Source organism: Myotis daubentonii, chromosome 1 (genome assembly GCF_963259705.1).
Source record: "Myotis daubentonii chromosome 1, mMyoDau2.1, whole genome shotgun sequence".
NCBI classification, from domain to species: domain Eukaryota; kingdom Metazoa; phylum Chordata; class Mammalia; order Chiroptera; family Vespertilionidae; genus Myotis; species Myotis daubentonii.
This window is the reverse complement of record NC_081840.1, coordinates 57,595,486-57,615,276: the sequence shown is the minus strand read 5'-3', so window position 1 is coordinate 57,615,276 and position 19,791 is coordinate 57,595,486. Positions and strand designations below refer to the sequence as shown.

The following is a 19,791-nucleotide window of genomic DNA, read 5'->3' as shown; positions in this document are numbered from 1 at the left end:
AAGAGCATGCCATTTAGGATAGGGACCCAGAAGAACATTTCACTGATCACAGCATCTATGAAGAACAATGTGTTTACTATTAAATTACTGATAAAAGGTCAGTACAGTAGCATCGTGTTTGCATATGTAGATTACCTCAAAGAATTTCTGTAAGAGTTCTTAAAATAACAAAAATAATAATAAAGGTTTTCCCCTGAATATAAAAGTAATGCCTACTGAATTATAGGTAATCCTGGGAAAAATAATCTTCTAACAAGATTTCTTATGTTTCCTTAGTGTATATTGCTAGAAATAGAATTGCAGGTTCAAAGTTATGAATGTTTTGAGGTTATTGGCATATATTGCCAAGCTGTCTTCCAGGAAGACATTTAAAAAGCACTCTTACTTGAACGGAGTATTTTCAGGATCTAGCATTGCTTTATTGCGAAGAATAGCTGGTCCAGCTCCTGCTGATAGGTCAGTTGGATATGTGCTGATGTAGTTAGGGGGTGGACCTTCAAATTGATCCATTTTCTCTTGCAAGATGTGTTCCCAATTCTCCAAGTTTTTAATCACAGCAATACCTAATGGTGATGTTACAGGCAACTCTACAAAGTGATAAAATATGTCATTTCATTTGATAAAAAATGTTGATCATCATCCACATATTTATCAAACCTGAATTTACAGGCAAAATTTCTGAATATACTAGGACAAATAACTTTAAAAATGTTAATCTAATACCATTTAGGTTTTTTTTAAAGATTTTTTTCTTTTTTTGAGAGAGAGGAAGGGAGAGGGAGAGAGAGAGAAACTTCAATGTGAGAGCGAAACATCAATTGGTTGCCTCCTGCACACCTCTTACCAGGGATCAAGTCCACAACCTGGGTATGTGCCCTGCCTAAAATCGAACCAGTGCACAGGATGACTGATGCTCAACCAACTGAGCCACACTGGCCAGGGTATGATTTGGATTCTTAATGCTTTCAACAAAGCAAAAGCCAGCTCTCTAAAATGAACCAAGGAAATGTCTAGTTTCTCCAGTCTAGTTTTTTGGTTTATATTGCAACCTTCTAGGAAGACAGCAATTCTTGCTGTGTATTTAAAACTATAGACTAGAACGTAAAATAAACAAGACCTCTTAAAGCTCCAATGTAGTATTTTCTTTTTAGCACCAAATGCCCTTCCATATGGATTTCTAAAGATGGTAGTTTATTATATTTGTCACCATTAATAACATTAATTTTCAAATTCCAGACTTACCAGAGAATTCCAGTCCAGCAAAGGGAAAAAAATTCTTGACATTGTGAAGTATTAGCTTAACCATTGCCAAATGCAGAAGAACCCAGCTGTTCAAGGGGGACAAAAGAAAATTATCCTCAACTATATTATCCTTATGTTACACTTGCAATATCTGGAAATTACCACAGTCACATCAATCTAGTAGCACATCAATAAATTACATACTTTTCCCTCACTAAAAATGTTTGTGTTTGTGCTCTGTATATAAGCTACTATTTAAAAGTGGATGTGAAAGAAATATTGTACTGTCTGGAAATTTACTTCAAAAGTACAGAATTCTTTATCTAAAAACAAAAATCAGTTCTTGTATAAGTTCATGATAATGTTACTTAAAATTAGTATTATAAGGATTTTCTATAAAAGAAAAGGTAATTTACCTATAGGAATTTGGGTCTTGGTGCTCCTGTATTCGTGAACCTGAAAAAAATTCATCATCATCTTCTTCTTCTTCTTCACTATGAATACTTTCATCAGAATCATATATAACACCACTATCAGACAAAGGGAGAAATGGCTGAAATAAAAGGTAAAGTTATTTTAAAACATATAATTGGGTTATCTTTGTCCTAACTTAACATTGGGAGGAGGCATGATGGGGGATGTATTCCCTCTTGCGCACTTACTATAAGGTGACCATAGTGTTAACACATATAAAGAGGAAAATATTAATAGAGGGTGATGAGCTTGTAAAAGCAAAGTGCCAAAGAGCAAGTGATGTTACCCAACATGATACTAATGGGACTATAATGGATCTAGTCCCCATAAGGATTCTGATCCCCCAAGACATTTCCTCTGCTTGGAGAACCAGAGATGTGTCAGGGGCCACACCATGGCCTGCTAATGTAACAGGTGAAATGCGCAGTCTCTCTGTCTCCATCCTGTTTGAGCCTGCTGTCCCCAGAGCCTTTGGGCTAATAGCTCCTACGTTAGACAAGCTAATCATCAGAGAAATTCTGCTTGAGGCTTGAGATTTTACAAAAATGGCCCCTCTAATTTTCCCTTCCCTTGACATAAAAGAAACTTGAACTCTGTACTTTCTTAAGAAGGATTTGAGGATTGGCACCTTCTTTTTTTTTTTTTTCTACTGAATAAGGATTTTTTATCTTTAAAATAATCATAATCTTATCTTACATAAATCATAACTCTTATTCAAATATTATCACTGTTCAATTTCCTAAAATACTTTTTAAAATCAACTTTATTACAGCTTATATAGAATAAAAATTATCTATTTTACACATACAATTAATTGATTTTTTAACAAATACATACACTTATGTAACCACTTCCCAAGTCAAAATATAAAATATTTTCTTCATCCTCAAAGATTCCTATTGCTCTTTCTCAATTTTCCAACTCAACCTCAGCTTCAGGAAACCACCAATCTCCTTTCTGTCATGATAAATTATTGTTTTCTATTATTTTATTTGTTTTTATCTTTAATATTTTCTACCTTTTATTTTAGTTTTTCTTTAATATTTCTAGCTTCTTATGGTCTTTTGATACCTGATTTTAATCTTTTTTTCCTAATATAAGAATTCAAAACTATAAATTTCCCTGTAACCATTGCTTTATTTGCATTCTATAAACTTGGTTACATTGCTTTTCATTTTTATTTTGTATAAAATATTTTCTCATTTGGATTGGCACCTTCTTGATCAATAAACCTTTCCTTACTCTAAACTCTGACATTTTGAGTATCCTCTTTGGACTGGTAACAATAAAACCCCTAAATATCTCCTGCTCTAGTTCTATGCTGACCAGGGAAACGATGATAATCAGATGAAGGGAACCTACAAGTATTCCAGGCACATGATGATGCTGACTACATGTTAATAAACTGACTTCTGGTTTATACCTAAGTCCCATACAGTCTGTCTCATCCATATCAGGTATCTAATCATTCTCATGTATCTGATGCTCACTGAATGAATACCCAATTTCTGGATGTGAGAGATTAAATGTCTAAGACAGTGATGGCGAACCTGACACGCGTGTCAGAGGTGACACGTGAACTCATTTTTGTGGTTGATTTTTCTTTGTTAAATGGCATTTAAATATATAAAATAAATATCAAAAATATAAATCATTCTTTTACTATGGTTACAAATATCAAAATATTTCTATATGTGACACAGCACCAGAGTTAAGTTAGGGTTTTTCAAAATGCTGACACGCCGCGCTCAAAAGGTTCGCCATCACTGGTTTAAGCTTGGTGGTTCAGTCCAGAAGCTGCCCCTCAGTCCTAGGTGATGCATTGGCAAGAGTTCATAAAACAGACACTCTCCAAACCTGCATTCCTCACGTCCCTTACCTTCGCAACAAAATAATCCCACATACTAAGTTCAGGAGGAACAAATTTTTCTTTGTATGATGGTCTTTCTGCAGGCACTGGTGGTGGAGTAGCATCTTTTACAGGCCTTCCAGGGACCAGCATTCGCATGTTAAATCTCCTCCGGTGTTTATCTATGTCTTCAGAAGGAAGAGAAGGTGCTGAATAAAAAAGAGGGGGGAAAAAGCATTTATTTTCCATTATTAACCCAGTAAATGAACCTTACTTTTCATACCACTTTTGTCATGTTTTAGTTCAAATTACCTACTTGCATCTAAAGAGTTTAGTGCTTCTAAAGTCTTCTAGTTACTCCATCAGTGTTACAGCCATCATGGCAGAGATGAGGACAGAGCATAAAGAATATCTTGCCATGGAACAGTCTTTTTGCAGTATAGAATAAGGGCTAAAATAATTCTAGGTACAATGTACTAAATAAATGGTATATTCAATAGTCATAAGGAAAGTGCTTGAGTGGTCATTTCTGGCTATGCTGACCAAGAAAGAGTCACTGAATGTGTAGGATGTAAAGCATGCCTTAAAAGGGCGGAGGTTCAGTGGGAAAAGAGGAAGAGACAAAAGAAACAAATGACAGGTTTGAGTAAACTACTTTTGCCAGACAAGCATCAGGGAGGGCAACAGTCTAGAGCAGTGGTTCTCAACCTGTGGGTCGCGACCCCTTTAGCGGTTGAACAACCCTTTCACAGGTGTCGCTTAAGACCATCCTGCATATCAGATATTGACATTACGATTCATAACAGTAGCAACATTACAGTTTTGAAGTAGCAACGAAAATAATTTTATGGTTGGGTCACAACATGAGGAACTGTATTTAAAGGGCCAGAAGGTTGAGAACCACTGGTCTAGAGTCAGGCCAGGACTAGCTTGTGGATAAGAGCCTGGAAGCTTATCCTATGGGCATTCTCACAAAAAACGTCTCGAGCTAGTCATACGATGAGATGTGGTTTCTTTGATCAATTAGAAAGGAATATGTACCAAGATGACATAAGAAGGGCCTGAATTAATACTGCAGGTGGTAAACACTGAGAACAAGTATTAGATACAAGGAATACATAAATGAAATATCAAAAGGATTCAGGAAGTCATTGGATATAGGAGAACCAGAAAGTAGAAATCAACCCACTCCACTCCGAAATCTCCCCATCAAAGAAAATGACAATTCTATGTCAACTCCTCCTTCTCCCACACCGCACACAATTCATCAACTATCAGCAGTAACTCCACATTATATCCAGAATATGACCTATGCTAACCCCCCTTTAACTTTTTTCTACATGAGGTTGAATTTACATAAAAGTAACCATTTAAATATGTACAATTCAGTGGCATTTAGTACTTTCACATTGTTATGCATCCACCACCTCTATCTCATTCCAAAGTATTCTCATCACCCCAAATGAAAACCCCAAACCCACTAAGCAATCACTCTCCATTCCTCCCTCTCTCTCTAGCCCATGGCAACCACTAACCTGCTTCTGTCTCTATGGATTACCTATTCTGGATATTTCATATAAAAGGAATCATATAATGTGTGATGTCTGTGTCCGGCTCTTCCACTTAGCATGTTTTTGAGGTTCATGCTGGTTATAGCATATATTCATATTCGCACTTCATTCCTTTCTATGCTGAGTAACAATCCATGATATGTGTATACCATAGTTTACCCATCTTTTTTTTTTTTTTTGAACCCACTCACTAGATGACTGACATTTGGCTTAATTCCAGTTTGGAGCTATTATGAATAAAGCTGCATAAAGATTTATTTATAAGACTTTGTGTGAATTATGGTTTCATTTCTTCTATGTAAAGAATTAACAGGGGAATTGTTGGGACATAGGGTGAGTCACATGATAAATTTATAAAAACTCTCAGACTGTTTTCTAAAGTGGTTGCATATTTACATTCCCACAAATAACATATTGAAGTTCCAGTTGCTAAACATCCTTGCCAACACTTGTATTGCCAGTCTTTTTCAGTTTTACTGAGAAATAATTGACATGCATCTCTGTGTAAGTTTAAGGTGTACAGCATGATAGTCTGTCTGATTTACATATATTGTGAAATAATAAAATCCATCCATTCATTCTTTTTTTAAAAGATATATTTTATTGATTTTTTACAGAGAGGAAGGGAGAGGGATAGAGAGTTAGAAACATGGATGAGAGAGAAACATTGACCAGCTACCTCCTGCACACCCCCCACTGGGGATGTGCCCGCAACCAAGGTACATGCCCTTGACCGGAATCGAACCTGGGACCTTTCAGTCCGCAGGCCAACGCTCTATCCACTGAGCCAAACTGGTTAGGGCCCATTCATTCTTGATGGTAACTCATTATTACCTGTTTTTTGGTGTGCTTTTTTAATCCTCACCCAAGGATATTTTTTCCATTGATTTTTAAAGAGAGGAAGGAAGTGAGATAAGGAAGGAGGAAGGGTGGAAGTGGGGGACTGTCAATTGTTTGCCTCCTGCACATGCCTTGACTGGGGCCAGAGATCAAACCTGCAACCCAGGTATGTGCCCTTGACTGGGAATAGAGTGCAAGGGCCAAATGCTCTCACCACTTAGCAACACCAGTCAGGGCCACTATTATCTTTTAAGTGGCCTAAAAATAGCCTCCCACCCAGTCTCCCTACTTTTATTCTTGTCGCATAGTCTATTCACACAGCACCTAGAATGGATCTTTTGAAAACCGAAATAGATTATGTCACTCCTATGCTAAAAACCTCTAGTAGTTTCCTATCTTTCTTTAGAAAAACAACTAAAGTCCATACAATGATCCATGAAACCCTAAATGACCTTGCCCCCAGCTACTGACCTTACTTCATCTCTAAACACTCCTCCACCCTCACCCCATGACAACCATTCTGGCTTTCTTTGTAGTTCCTAGAAAAGGCCAAATTTAGTCCTATCTTATGAACTTTGCCCTCACTGCTCCATCTGCCTAGAATGCTCAGCATGGTGTGATCACTGATGTCCCTAAATATGAATACATACTTAGAGGAACTTCTCCAAAAGACAGCTCAAATGCTACCTAATCAGAAATGTGCCTTCTGACTACCCTAACTAAACTGTCCTCATCACCACCCCCTCATCACTCTCCACTTACTCTGCTTTATTTTTATCAGAGTTCTTATCAGACCTGAGATATTATTTATTTGTTAATTTTACCTCCACTAGATGTAAGCTTCATGAAGGTAAAGAATATGTCTGTTTTGTTCACTCCATACCTCCAGAATCTTGAACACTGCCTGGCAGATAGTAAGTGTTAAGTGAATGTAAATATGAATGCATAGCCAGAGGTTTAAAGTGTAGATAACTTGGTGTGAATGAATTACCATAAAAAATAACAGAAAATTCAGGAAGAGAAATTATTTTGGGGGAAAACTTTAAGTTTAAGGTGGACTACAACTAGGTAGAAAGATAAAGATTAAGCCGGAACCGGTTTGGCTCAGTGGATAGAGCGTCGGCCTGTGGACTGAAAGGTCCCAGGTTCGATTCCGGTCGAGGGCATGTACCTGGGTTGCGGGCACATCCCCAGTAGGAGATGTGCAGGAGGCAGCTGATCGATGTTTCTCTCTCATCGATGTTTCTAACTCTCTATCTCTCTCCCTTCCGCTTTGTAAAAAAAAATCAATAAAATATATTAAAAAAAAAAAAAAGATAAAGATTAAGAGTCACCTACATACAATGGGAGTAGAAGCAATAGGAGTGGGTGAGATCTCCTCTCTTATCTTGACTTACACAGCAACCTATTTTCTTAAATCTACCTTGGGCACTAAGGACACAGGCTAGCTAGAACCTGTGCCATTTAAACTGCCACTGATTGCTCATCTGTAATATGACCATTTCTACAAATGAATCAAGATGATTTCTATGTTTCAGCGCCAAGATGGAAACCTTTCCTATGCCATTAGTCTACATCTCACCATATCCTATCATTTTAAAAAGTGAGATAAAAACATATTCAAGTCCATGAGGGAAAACACACACATACACACACAGAGAGAATATAAAAAACCAGGTAAATGAGTGAAACTCATAACCCAAGTATGTGACCTTAACCAGGAATCAAACCCAAGACCCTTCAGTGGGAGGGTTGATGCTCTAACCACTTAACAACACTGGCCAGGGTGAAAAAAAATTTAAAATTCTAAATATCCTTTCTCTAATTAAAAACTATCTTGTTTCCATAGCTTCATTCCTTAACATTGTCTCCTAACTTACTTTTACCTTTCCTCTACTTCTTTTTTTGTCCTGGTATATAAAATTGTTCATTGTATATTTCTTATTCTAACATGAGTTTAGTTATTTACTACCATAATAACAGTGATTACACTCCAACAATCACTAATTTTCAAAATAGAAATTCTTAAAGTGTTAAAAATCTTTAACAATGGTAATTATTTACATTTACATACATTAATCTTACCTGAAATACTTTCTGATTGTCTTCGAGGCTTCACAATAAGTCTTACACCCCCTCCAAAAACAGCAGCCCACATTCGATTATTTAACGGGTGGGCTGCAAGTCGAAACAATTCATTGGAGGAATTTGTGGCAAGAGCGTGTATCAATAAACTTAAGTAAACAGCAACAACAGCTTCACATAACAGAATGTTCAGTTTTGGCTGGTCTTCATCTTGTGCTGAACTCAAGAGATTAATAAGTGAGCTCACACCTGTAAGGATATATAATACCATAAAAAGTATATCAGCATAAAGCTCAAGAAGGAAAAAATTCTAAATTTGCAATTTAACTATAATTATGTAACTATACTATATGAAGTACATATTTCCATAATTTGAGTGACAAAATAATGATAGGAATGGCTTATAACCTATAAAACAAAATAAGATTCCAATATTATATACTGGTATAAGAAATGAGTAAATAAATAACTTAAAAGGGTAGAAGGGAAAGCTCTTCCTTACCAAACAATTTCAGTACAATTTCAAGTAGAAGGAATGACAGAATTATAAAATCACCATCTTGTAACCCCACAGCAATATCTGATTCAGCCAAAAATCATCACAAAAGGCTAGAATTCGTGGATAAAAGTATATTTTACAGTCTCAAACTGTCTCTTCAAAAGATAATTATTCACTGCAAAGGGGAAAAAAAGTAACTTAACAAAGGAGAAATCTAAAAGAAGCCACCTCACCAAGAGATCAAGGGCAGTAATCCCAGTAATGGGACCTACTGGCATTGGGTACTCCTTGATATTTTACACTGAGAAAGGCACAATATCTCTTTTTTGGTATCCCTGCCAAAATTACATAATGTGAATCTAATATTAAGAAAATATCAAAAAAAAAAATTGAGGAGCATTCTAAAAAGGTAATTGACTAGTTCTCTTCAAAAGTACCAAAGAAAAAATGAGGACCTACACCATATAAAGAAAAAACGAGGAACTACTCCATATTAAAGGAAGCTCATTAGAAATTACAACTAAAATGTTACATGGACATTTAGTGGGACAAAAAGTGAAATGTGAAAAAAATCTATAGGTTACAGTATTGCATCAATGTTAAGATGCTGAATTATAACTGTGCAAATGTTATAGGCAGTTAGACAGACATGAGCAGAGCAAGGATGATGAGCCAGGTACAGAAACTCACCAGGGCAGAAAGCCCTGGGTGTCTAGCAAGGGGCACAACTGGGAAAACAAGAACCTCACCCCCAGGGTGACCTCTGCTCCCCTAGTATATCACTGGCCATGAGGTGTGGACCCCTCATCTTTCATATTACTGGTCATGTGGCTTAAAGCCCTTGACCTTTCCCTCCCTAAAGATAACATCTAGTCATATTTCAACTCCAGGCCTAGAAAAGCACAAAATCACACAAGTAAAGCCATGGCTGCCTCAGAACCAGCTACATTAACTAATGACCCCTGCCCTGGCACCAGTGGAGACCATGACCCTGCAAGAGCACACCTGGAAAAGCTGATGATTATTCTATTACGACCCTCCCATGAGACCTCCCCTAAGATTTCCACCAGCAAGAGAGATAAATGCCCTTGGGATAAAGGACCCAGTGCACACTCTCCCCACAGGGAGCACTCTCCCTTTCCCCTTCTTCCTTCTAAGTCCCCATGAGACTTGCAACTAGGGGAGCAATGGGCAGTGGCAGCTCGTCCCAGGCTAACCCCCTGAACCTGTCTCCTAATCCCCCTTTTCTCTGACTTCCCAGTGAGCCAAAGAAGCCCAGCCTAGGCTCTCCTGTTGCTTCTTCTATGCCCTTCCTTGTTTCACTGTCCTAAATGTGTTTTTGCTTCAGCCAATAAATTCTTACTTGCTTTGCTGCACTTTGTCTCTTGATTAAAATCTTTCCTTCAAGAAAACAAGAACTGAGGTCTTGTCGTTTCACCGGTAACACTAGGGTTATGCAAGACAATGTCTGTTTTTAGGAAAGACTGATAAATTTAGATTTAAAAGGGCATTATATTTGCAACTTACAAATATTTCAGAAAAAAACACATATCCTATATAATAAAAGCCTAGGTGGCATCATGCCCTCATGCGACGTTATCACAAGATGGCCAGCAGGGGAGGGCAGTTGGGTGTGACCAGGCCTGCAGGGGAGGGCGGTTGGGGGGCGATAAGGCTGGCTTGGGAGCAGTTAGGCATCAATCAGGCCGGCAGGGGAGCGGTTAGGCTGGTGGGCAGAAACAGTAAGGGACAATCAGGCAGGCAGGCAGGCAGGTGAGTGGTTAGGAGCCAGCAGTCCCGGATTGTGAGAGGGATGTCCGACAACCCCCAAGGGGTCCCAGATTGGAGAGGGTGCCGGCCAGGCTTAGGGACCCCCCCCCCCAACCACACACACTGTGCATGAATTTCGTGCTCTAGTATATAATGTATACACACACACAAAGTGAGTGAGTGAGAAAAAGAGAAGGAATGAATGATAAAGCAGTATAATACAATGTTAACATTTAGGGAATTCTATATGAAGGTTAGAGAGAAATCCTTTATACTATTTCTGCAATTTTTTATAAAATCTGAAATTATTTCAATATAAAGCTACAATGACAACAGTGTTTCTATAAACTTATGTAAAAATGAATTTGAAATACACACTTTGAGTTTGTCACCTCTTTCTCCTGCCACTGTTCACAATGATCATTAACATGTAAACTCAGAGTTATAAAGCAAATAGAGTAAAAATTAAATGACAATGGTAAACCAGAAAAGGCTATTAAGAAAGTGGGGGGGGAAAAAAAGAAAGTGGGGAAGGTTTGAAATGTAGAGAATGAGAGCTAACTGGAGAAAAAGAAGGACTGGCAGATAGCATGGCATATGTGCTATAAAATGATCACTCCTGTCCTAAAATATAAATGTATACTTGAGAACAATTATATTCTCTCTAATATATCTGTGAGAACACCTCTGTGATTGTTGCCCTCTATACCTCTAATTCAGAATTTCCAAGGATATGGAAGATAACGTGCTCACGCTTACGAAAGATGTTAAACTTGCTTTTTTATGCTGGTCAACAGTGCTGCTTTTGAAGCCTCAACTTCTGGAGTCTTCAGACAACATTACAGTACTAAGTACTTACTCCATGGCAAAAAACATCATCAAAAACAAAAAACCACCAAATCCACAAAAAAGCACAACATTCAGGAAACCAGTTGGTAGCTTTTTAAAAACAACTGCCAAATAGATTTTTTTTTAAAAGAAAGAAAACACTGAAGTTCTCACCAGGCCACTGAGCAGGGGAAGAGTTTGGTGTTGCATGCTCTTCAATGCTTTCTGTCCTTAGTCTTCGACGATCACTTAACAGAAGTCCTTGATATGCCATTCCTGTAAACTGATTTCCTTCCGTTTGACTGCCAAAGTAAACATAAGGGTCCAGTTATTTATCATCATAATAGAGGTAACAAGCAATTTCACTTTATACATATATATTTTAGATAATTATAATTAAAAAATTCTTAAACTCCATTCACTGTTCTAGTAAGAATTTATTTTAGAAAGCTCTTGAAATTAGTTACCAATGTTTATTGATTTTTTTTTTTAACAAAATACTAAATTTTACTACATTGGGCAGATGACATTTAATCTTTTCCAGATGTCCCTTAATACTTTATTTTCTCTACTATTCATTTTTATTTTTTATAAAAGTTTGAGGTAAGGAGATTGCTGTTGGTAGTAGGATATATTAGAAAGTTTCAGGGTACTATTGTGGTGCATTTCTTAGCTCTGCAAAGTTGTGATAGCTTAACCCTGAATTAAAATATGTACTAAAATCTGGAGAATCTTATTTTAGAAATAGCTAATTCTAAAGCCAAAATGTGCCTAAATATTAACTTCCCTCATCTTTGTAGAGTTGAAGAAAATAGAAAAGCAAAAGTAAAGCTGACACCCTTGAGAGTTAATCATAGCTTAAGGACTAGAAAATGCACATTTAAAAAAATTTATATGAATTTTCATTTGATGGCATTTTAACCAGAGATTCATAACAAGCAAATTGTCTTTGAGCATTAAAATGACCACATTCAACTAAATAAATGTTTTTTTTTCTTATTTACATTTTTAAGTCAGTGGAATACTTAGGCCTAAGGCTAAAATCAAACAGGCCATTTTGAGAGAGTAATTCCTAATGCGAATCAAATCTTTCCACAAAAGGCTGCTTAATTTACAAGAAAAAAAAAATTTAGACATATGTTTAACATGAATTTAATGTAATCCTATGTAAAGTATAAGCTTTCATTTATTAATAGAATTCATTTATATTTGGGTCACCTTTCCAAGTGATTCAATTTCTTACTACCTATACAGCCCTAGTCATTAAAATGCAAAGTACACACTGATGAAGGCAACTTAACATTTTAAAAAATTCAAACCATTATAGAATTTCTAATGGATGTCACTTCCAAAGACTTTCATATTATATGTAAATTAGCAAATAAAATTGATTTTAACAATTCAATGTTAGGAATGTACCTTTTCATATTTCAAAAGTACTTCCTCTTTCTGGTTAAAACCAACTACATTAATAGAAGTTAATCCAATGTTAAAAGAAATATTTCCTAAAGAAAAAAATTAGAAAATTAATTTTATAAATTATTTTGGATAATAAACACTTCTCTTCTTGAAACAAAAAGATAGTGATGATGATAATTTCGATTTACTATTTGTCATTTTCTATATGTCTCTGTTGTTACTAAATGATAGCTAAACAAATATTTGTGTTTTTTTTTCATTCTCTCTCATTTATGGGAGTAAACATGGCAGTCATATTTGAGGATTTTTCAGTCCCTAGAAAATAGAACCTTAATATAATTCTGGAACAGTTTAATATTTTTGCTGTATTAATACTATTTTCAGCGACTTTTTTACTTATTTCTTTTTTTTTTACCTGTAGCTATGACTGTCACATAATGCTTGGTAAATTGATGCAGAAAGTGATGCTGCTAATGAATGAAGTGTATGCACCTAAAACCAAAACAGCCACAATTACATTTTGTACTAACATTTCTACACAATAGTAGTATCTTAAAAAATCAGAAAATACCCAGGAAACTAGCAATATCATAAGACTAGATCCTCCTATATGAGACTACTAACTGTACTTTAAAACTTCTATAATAAGACTCACCCAACTTTATACGCATGCCCACTACAAAGCTAATTCAGCTTGCTAACAATTAGTTTAAAATGAAATATACAAAAAAAGCAGAATCAAAGTAAGTACAGGCTTTTCAGAGCTTTTATTTAAGCTTGCCTTATGAAATTCCCCTTGATGAAAATAAAGACTTGTTCTTATCAATAAGAATGAATTAAATGTTTAGAAAATATATCAATCACTCTGTGAAAGGGCTGATTTTCCAGAAGCAACTAATGTACTAAGTACTTATGAGTAGTGAATAGTCTTAGAATTTTTAATTTAGAAAGTTTAAAAATTATCAACATAATATAAAAACCACATTCTAAAATGCCATGTTGAAATAACATCTTCAGACTCATAAAATCTTAAAATTTTGAAGGGTCTTCAGAAATAGTTTCATAATCTTAGAAAGCCTCATCTAAATTTCTAGAAATTGGAAATGTTTAATTAGAATTTATATGCATTCATGCATTTCTATATGTCCATATTAACCTAAGAAATAATTTAAGTAATCTCTGCTAGAATAGTGACATGGATTCATTTATGCTATGGATTAGAAGTCTCTAATAGGTTGATGTGACCAGTAAAATCTTGGGTCCTTCAGAAGAATGTACAACCAGAGATCAAACACACCTTTCAAACAAAAGAAATTAAAAATAAAAATGTTGGGGACCTGAAGTGGCACTGGCCACTGGAACTGGAGAAATCACAGCACAGATACATGTAGACTCGCACAGTGGAAGTCTGACAACTCTCCAGAGCCTCCCAAGTTCCCTAGGGTTTCTTAAAATCTATATACATTTTTTAAGTTTTTAAAAACAAGGGATGGGTCTAATTTTGGGTAATAACTCTGCCAAAACTCTGATTATCCCTAAATACTGCAGAGCAAACAAAATCATCAGGGAAATAGTTACAAGAATACTTTCTCTTGGACTATTTCTGATCAATCTTGGCTCTCTCAAAATACCTCTTTGAACTTGCATTTTCACAATATGTTGGTATGAAGGCAAATAAGTCCTACATTTCTAACTTACTGGTTCATTTAAGAGGAATGGAGGATCTAAAGGAATGTTAAGTGGCAAGAATACTATCTAGGGAATTAATTTTATTACCAAAAGAGTACTTGCCTGTCTTAAAGGAAGTCGCCTTCTCCAGAAGTAAGAGGACTTAATTTTAAATTACATTCACTGGAGAAATAGTCTTTTTTTTTTTTTTTAGTCTTTATTGTTGAAAATATTACGTATGTCTCCCTTTTCCCCCATTGACCCCTCTGGCTCTGCCCCCTACCACAGGCCTTCGCCACCCTATTGTCTCTTGAACTGATCAGGAGTAAATAGGTAGCACATAAGAGCAGTTTAAAATATTTCCTCTAAGTTCAAATTGTAAGACAAGTATAACATATTTACCTTCTCAGTGTGTACAATATCAAATCATCATAAATTTACATTACCTTCATATCTCCAATACTGGGATGAGGTGGAGTTTTCATCTGAGCAATAGTATAAAGTATATCATGGATGTGATTATTTAAGTACAATACAGGATTAGCTATGACTGTTTTTGTTGATGCAATACTTGCTGAAAGCAGAGGTAGGGTGGTAGGTAATGGTAGTGGAGACTGGAGCTGCTTCACTGTAGTTTCCTGTGGGTAATAGATTATTTTTTCAAAGTAGTTAGAGGAGAAAAAAGCAATTTATAGCTACCTGATAAAAATACTGGTGATTGATATTAGAATATAAGAAGTATAAGCATGTACCTATTGCCCCATCTACAAAAATTTATTGAGCACACATTATATACCAGATACTATGTTAGATATAGAAGATAAAGGTGAGTATGACATAGATGTTGTCTCCTTTTAAGCCTACTCCTAATTCCCAAAACTTTAGTCTAAAAACAACCATGTAGATAATAAATATCTGCCTCCTATAGAGGAAGTGAACATATTCCTCTAGATTAGCTAGTAGATTAACTAGAAAAAAGGAGCTTTATAGCTATAACTGGAAGAACTACTGAAATTGTTAAAATGACCAAGATTGAAAACAAAATGAAGTTCATACCTGCTGTGATTCTTGTAGCAAAAATTTGAGTTCCATCCTTACTGAGGCCAGACCACCACCTTGGGCCCCATGGAGGCTACAGTAACTAAGAAACACTCTCAGGAGATCTTGGTTTTTCTGCAACCACAATTTTCGTCTCTCAGCATGCTCTCGTTTGGCCTGCAATCTTCGTCTTTCTATTTGGTGACGCTCATAGGGATCAATATCTGGTTTGTCTACCATTTCTTCCTGATCCAGGAGGTCACTTTCTACTTTAGAATATATTCTACTGGCATATTCTTTAATAACTGTTTCATGATTACATATCTCATGCAAGGCAGCAATTTCCTTTTCAAGCCAGTTATAGAGTTGAAATCTGAGTTTTCCTCCATCTACTTCATAACCTGTAGCCAGTGTTCTCAGTTCAGTCATAAGAATCTTTAAACAAGCTCTGAATTTTAGTTGTTCAGCAATCACATCAACTTCAGTATCACCTTCAGTGTCCTCTTCCTGAGGAGTCAGTAACATATTAGGGTCTGGCGCTTTCTGATCTTCCTGTCTATCTTTTCCCCTGACATCTGTACTTTTCATCACTAAGCCAACTGCATCTTCTTCTTCTTCTAAGGCGCTGTCATGATCTTCACCCCAATCTAGAGTAAGAGGTTCCTCACCAATTTTTACTACTGGCTGACTCCAATCAAATTGTGATGAAGTCACATTTGACCAATCAATGCCAGAACTGCTTTTGCCATCACTCAGAGTTTTTGATTCTGAAGGTATATCAACCATTTTCTTAGAAATAAAATCAGGTGGATCTTTTTTTGTAGGTAAAGCAGGTATTTTGGTAACTTTGGGAATTTTGGAGAGTACCTCCAAGGCTAAAACAGGACATCCAACTTTAAAATGAGCATTTGCAGTGGTAAAAAATAATTTTCTTTCTATGAGGTTAATTTTATCAACAAAGTTTTTCTCAGTTTTGAGACCTACAGTTGCCAAAGTTCCTTCAGGGGAGGCAAGGTTTCTTCGAATTAGCAAAGGATGAGTTCGAAGGTAGTTGTAGAAACTAAACACCACTGGATTACAAGATTTGATGATAACTATAGAAATCAAGCAGATACAATCACAAGGTACTACATTAATTTGTATTTATGTTAAAAATAATAAAATATATCAGCATTTCCTCAAAATAAATATTAACCCAGGATAAGTTAAACTATGGTACATCCACATAATCAATAAAACTTCACAGCTGAAACTAAAAGAATTTCCCTATGTGTTGCTATGGAGTTATGTCCAGGATATACTATATAAATGAAGGTACAAAAAGCAACATATTATAAACTACCTTTTATCTGAGAAAGTAGAGAGGCCATATGAACACACACACATGCTTGCAGCACTTATATTTTTTAAATGGAAGGAAAACACAGACACAAAATTGCTTAATTGGTTCCCTATAAGGGAGGGAAGAACAGGGTAGAGAGCTCAGGAAAGAAGAAGCTAGATTTCTCTAAAAATACCTTGGTTTTATATATTTTATTTTAAAATGATGTCAATATCCTATATAATAAAAGGCTAATATGCAAATAGACCGAATGGCAGAACAACCGAACAACCGGTCACTATGACGTGCGCTAACCACCAAGGGGTGTGCGCAAAACATGGCGGGCCTCAGTAGAAGGAGTCAGAGTGCAGAACATGGTGGGCGTCGGTTGTGGTGGGATGGTGAGCAGGGGTGCCAGACCAAGGTGGGGTGCCGGTCACTGTCATCAGGGAGAGCCTCTGGTGGTTACTGAAAATTCTTTGCTCCCACACGCTGCAGTCCCACCCAGCATTCGCACCCATTGCTGGTGCCGGCCCCACTCGCACCTGCTGCCAGCACCCAGCACTGGCCCCGATCACCCCTCGGGGTTTCTCCATCTCCCCCTGCTCCTGAGGGGCGATCAGGGCCGGCAGCAGCCTCTTGCACCCACTGATGGTGCCAGCTCCGCTCACAACTGCTGCTGGCGCTGGCCCCAATTGCTCCACGCCATCAGCGGGTGCAAGTAGGGCCGGCCTTCTCAGCACATGGGAGCAGTGGTGGTGGGAGTGGGGCTGCTGGCAGACAGGAGACCAGGGGCTGTGGTGGGAGGGGCCAGGTGGGGGCACAGATGATGGGCCGAGACCTGCCCCTGAGCCCACCGCAGCCTTGCAACCGACAGTTCGTTTCAAGGTGCATGAATTCATGCACTGGGCCCTAGTTTTATATAACATTAAATGAAAATCAATTTTTAAAAAAATTCACACAAAAACAAAACTAGAGAAATGATTTTGGGTATCAAGTTGGTAGCATCAACCACACTGAGAGGAACTATAAGGTGACTTTAAAACAAGTAATTTATCTACACATCCTTCGTAGTACATATCATAAAAAAAAAAATGGAAAAAAAAGAAAAAGTTTTAACTGTCCTCAGTAATGTTATTATGAAAAATATTTACATCATCATTCTGAAACTATAACATGCATATTAAGTAGCAGATAATTATATTAATGTCATGAGAATCCAAGCTTTTCATTATAGGACACAAATTTTAAATCCAAAGAGAAAAAACACTATAATCCATATTTCAATTTGAAATTTCAGTATGAACTCATGAATTCTTAGGGAAAATAAATTCCTAACTACATTCATTGAAATGGCCTAGAAATTATGACCAAACCAATGGCAATGAGAACACCTGTGCCCAGGCTGTGGTCTCTCCATATAATTTCATACTGAAAGGAACCAGAATTCTTTGAAGCAATGGCCATTTACATGTTTAGGGCAGGAAATACACAAAGTGAGCCTGAAATATCTTGCCAAACTAGAAAGCAAACAAACTATCAAGGAATAATATCAAAAAGAATCAAAATTTGAAAAGACTTGCATTGATTATAGATGAATAAACTAAACATTGATAATAATAAACTGCAATGGATTAAAACACAAGTCTATCTAAATCTGTGAGTTCAAAAATAACCTTTAAAAATATAAAATCTAATTGGTCAACTTTGTAAAATGCTAGGGAACCAAGCTATTATTTTGAAAACTGAGAAAAAGAATCAAACATTTATGCGATCTGAAGAGAAACCAGAGCATAAGAATCAAACATTTATGTTCCCATCACTATACATACTACGGGAATTCAGAGTAATCAAACAGTTGCTAAGGGAGACTGTACTCTAGACAAGTATCCTATCTAATAAAAGAGAAAAATGGTAATTGGCGTACGACGATACCCTTTTCATTGGCTAATCAGGGCTATATGCAAATTAACTGCCAACTAAGATTGGCAGTTAACTGCAAACTAAGATTGGTAGTTAACTGCCAACAAGATGGCGGTTAAATTTGCATATGTAGGCACAATGCAGGGAGGCGAAAGGGAAAGCAGGAAGAAGCCCCCTGCCACTGACAGTGATCGGAAACCCAGGGGGGAGCCGCATTTGCCCTGCCCCCCAGCCATGATCGGAGAATCAGGTGCCTTTGACGCCCTGGCCAGTGATAGCAGGAAGTAGGGGTGGAGCCAGCGATGGGAGCTGGACACGGTCGAAGCTGGCAGTCCTGGGAGCTAGGGGTCCCTTGCCTGGGCCTAAAGCGGGGCCCACGATCACGGGGCCGCTGCAGCTGCGGGTCCCTGCTGCCCGGGCCAGACACCTAGGCCAGAGGTGTTAGGCCTGGGCAGGGGCGGAGCCTGCAACCATGGGGAGCTGGGGGTCCCCTGCCCAGGCCTGACACCTCTGCCAGAGTCCTCAGGCCTGGTCAAGGGGCCGATCCGGTGATTGGTGATCGGAGGGTGATGAGGGTCAACTCCTCTGGCTGAGGCATCAGGCCTGGGTGGGGGGCAGAGCTGGGGATTGGGGGGATATGATGGTCCCCTTGCCCAGGCCTGAAGCCTGGGTCAGAGGCGTCAGGCTTGGGCGGGGGGTGGAGCAAGCGATCAGAGGGAGATGGGGGTCACCTGCCCAGGCATGATTCCTGGGCCAGAGGCCTCAGGCCTGGGCGGGGGCCAGAGCCAGTGATCAGGGGGAGATGGGGGTCCCCTGTTCAAGCCTGACACCTCTGGCGGAGGCGTCAGGCCTGGGCAAGGGGCCGATCAGGCGATCGGAGGGTGATGGGGGTCTACGCCTCTGGCCGAAGCATCAGGCCTGGGCTGGGGGCAGAACCAGTGATGGGGGGAAATGAGGGTCCCCTGCCCAGGCCTGACACCTCTGTCAGAGGCGTCAGGCCTGGGCAAGGGGCCGATCCTGCGATTGGAGGGTGATGGGGGTCAACGCCTGAGGGCTCCCAGTATGTGAGAGGGGGCAGGCTGGGCTGAGGGAAACTCCCCCCCCCCACACACACACCCAATGCACGAATTTCATGCACTGGGCCCCTAGTCTACACTAATAAAAGAGAAACATGGTAATTGGCATACGACCTCTTTTCATTGGCTAATCAGCGAGATATGCAAATTAACTATCAGCCAAGATGGCGGCAGGCAGCCAGGCAGAT

The 19,791-nt window shown here is 38.1% G+C and overlaps 1 protein-coding gene across 4 annotated transcripts in view; it reads right to left on the bottom strand.

Annotated features, from left to right (window-relative positions):
• DMXL2 (Dmx like 2) overlaps positions 1-19,791 on the bottom strand; it is a 170,423-nt gene that overhangs the window by 19,748 nt on the left and 130,884 nt on the right. For all 4 annotated transcript variants that reach the window (XM_059701311.1, XM_059701322.1, XM_059701333.1 and 1 more), the window contains 9 exons: positions 15,302-16,377; positions 14,692-14,883; positions 12,993-13,069; positions 11,333-11,460; positions 8,062-8,310; positions 3,596-3,774; positions 1,659-1,795; positions 1,243-1,328; positions 386-587 (listed from right to left, as the gene is read on the bottom strand). In XM_059701311.1, the coding sequence (XP_059557294.1) occupies positions 386-587; positions 1,243-1,328; positions 1,659-1,795; positions 3,596-3,774; positions 8,062-8,310; positions 11,333-11,460; positions 12,993-13,069; positions 14,692-14,883; positions 15,302-16,377 (2,326 nt within the window). The remainder of the gene's footprint in view (positions 1-385; positions 588-1,242; positions 1,329-1,658; positions 1,796-3,595; positions 3,775-8,061; positions 8,311-11,332; positions 11,461-12,992; positions 13,070-14,691; positions 14,884-15,301; positions 16,378-19,791) is intronic.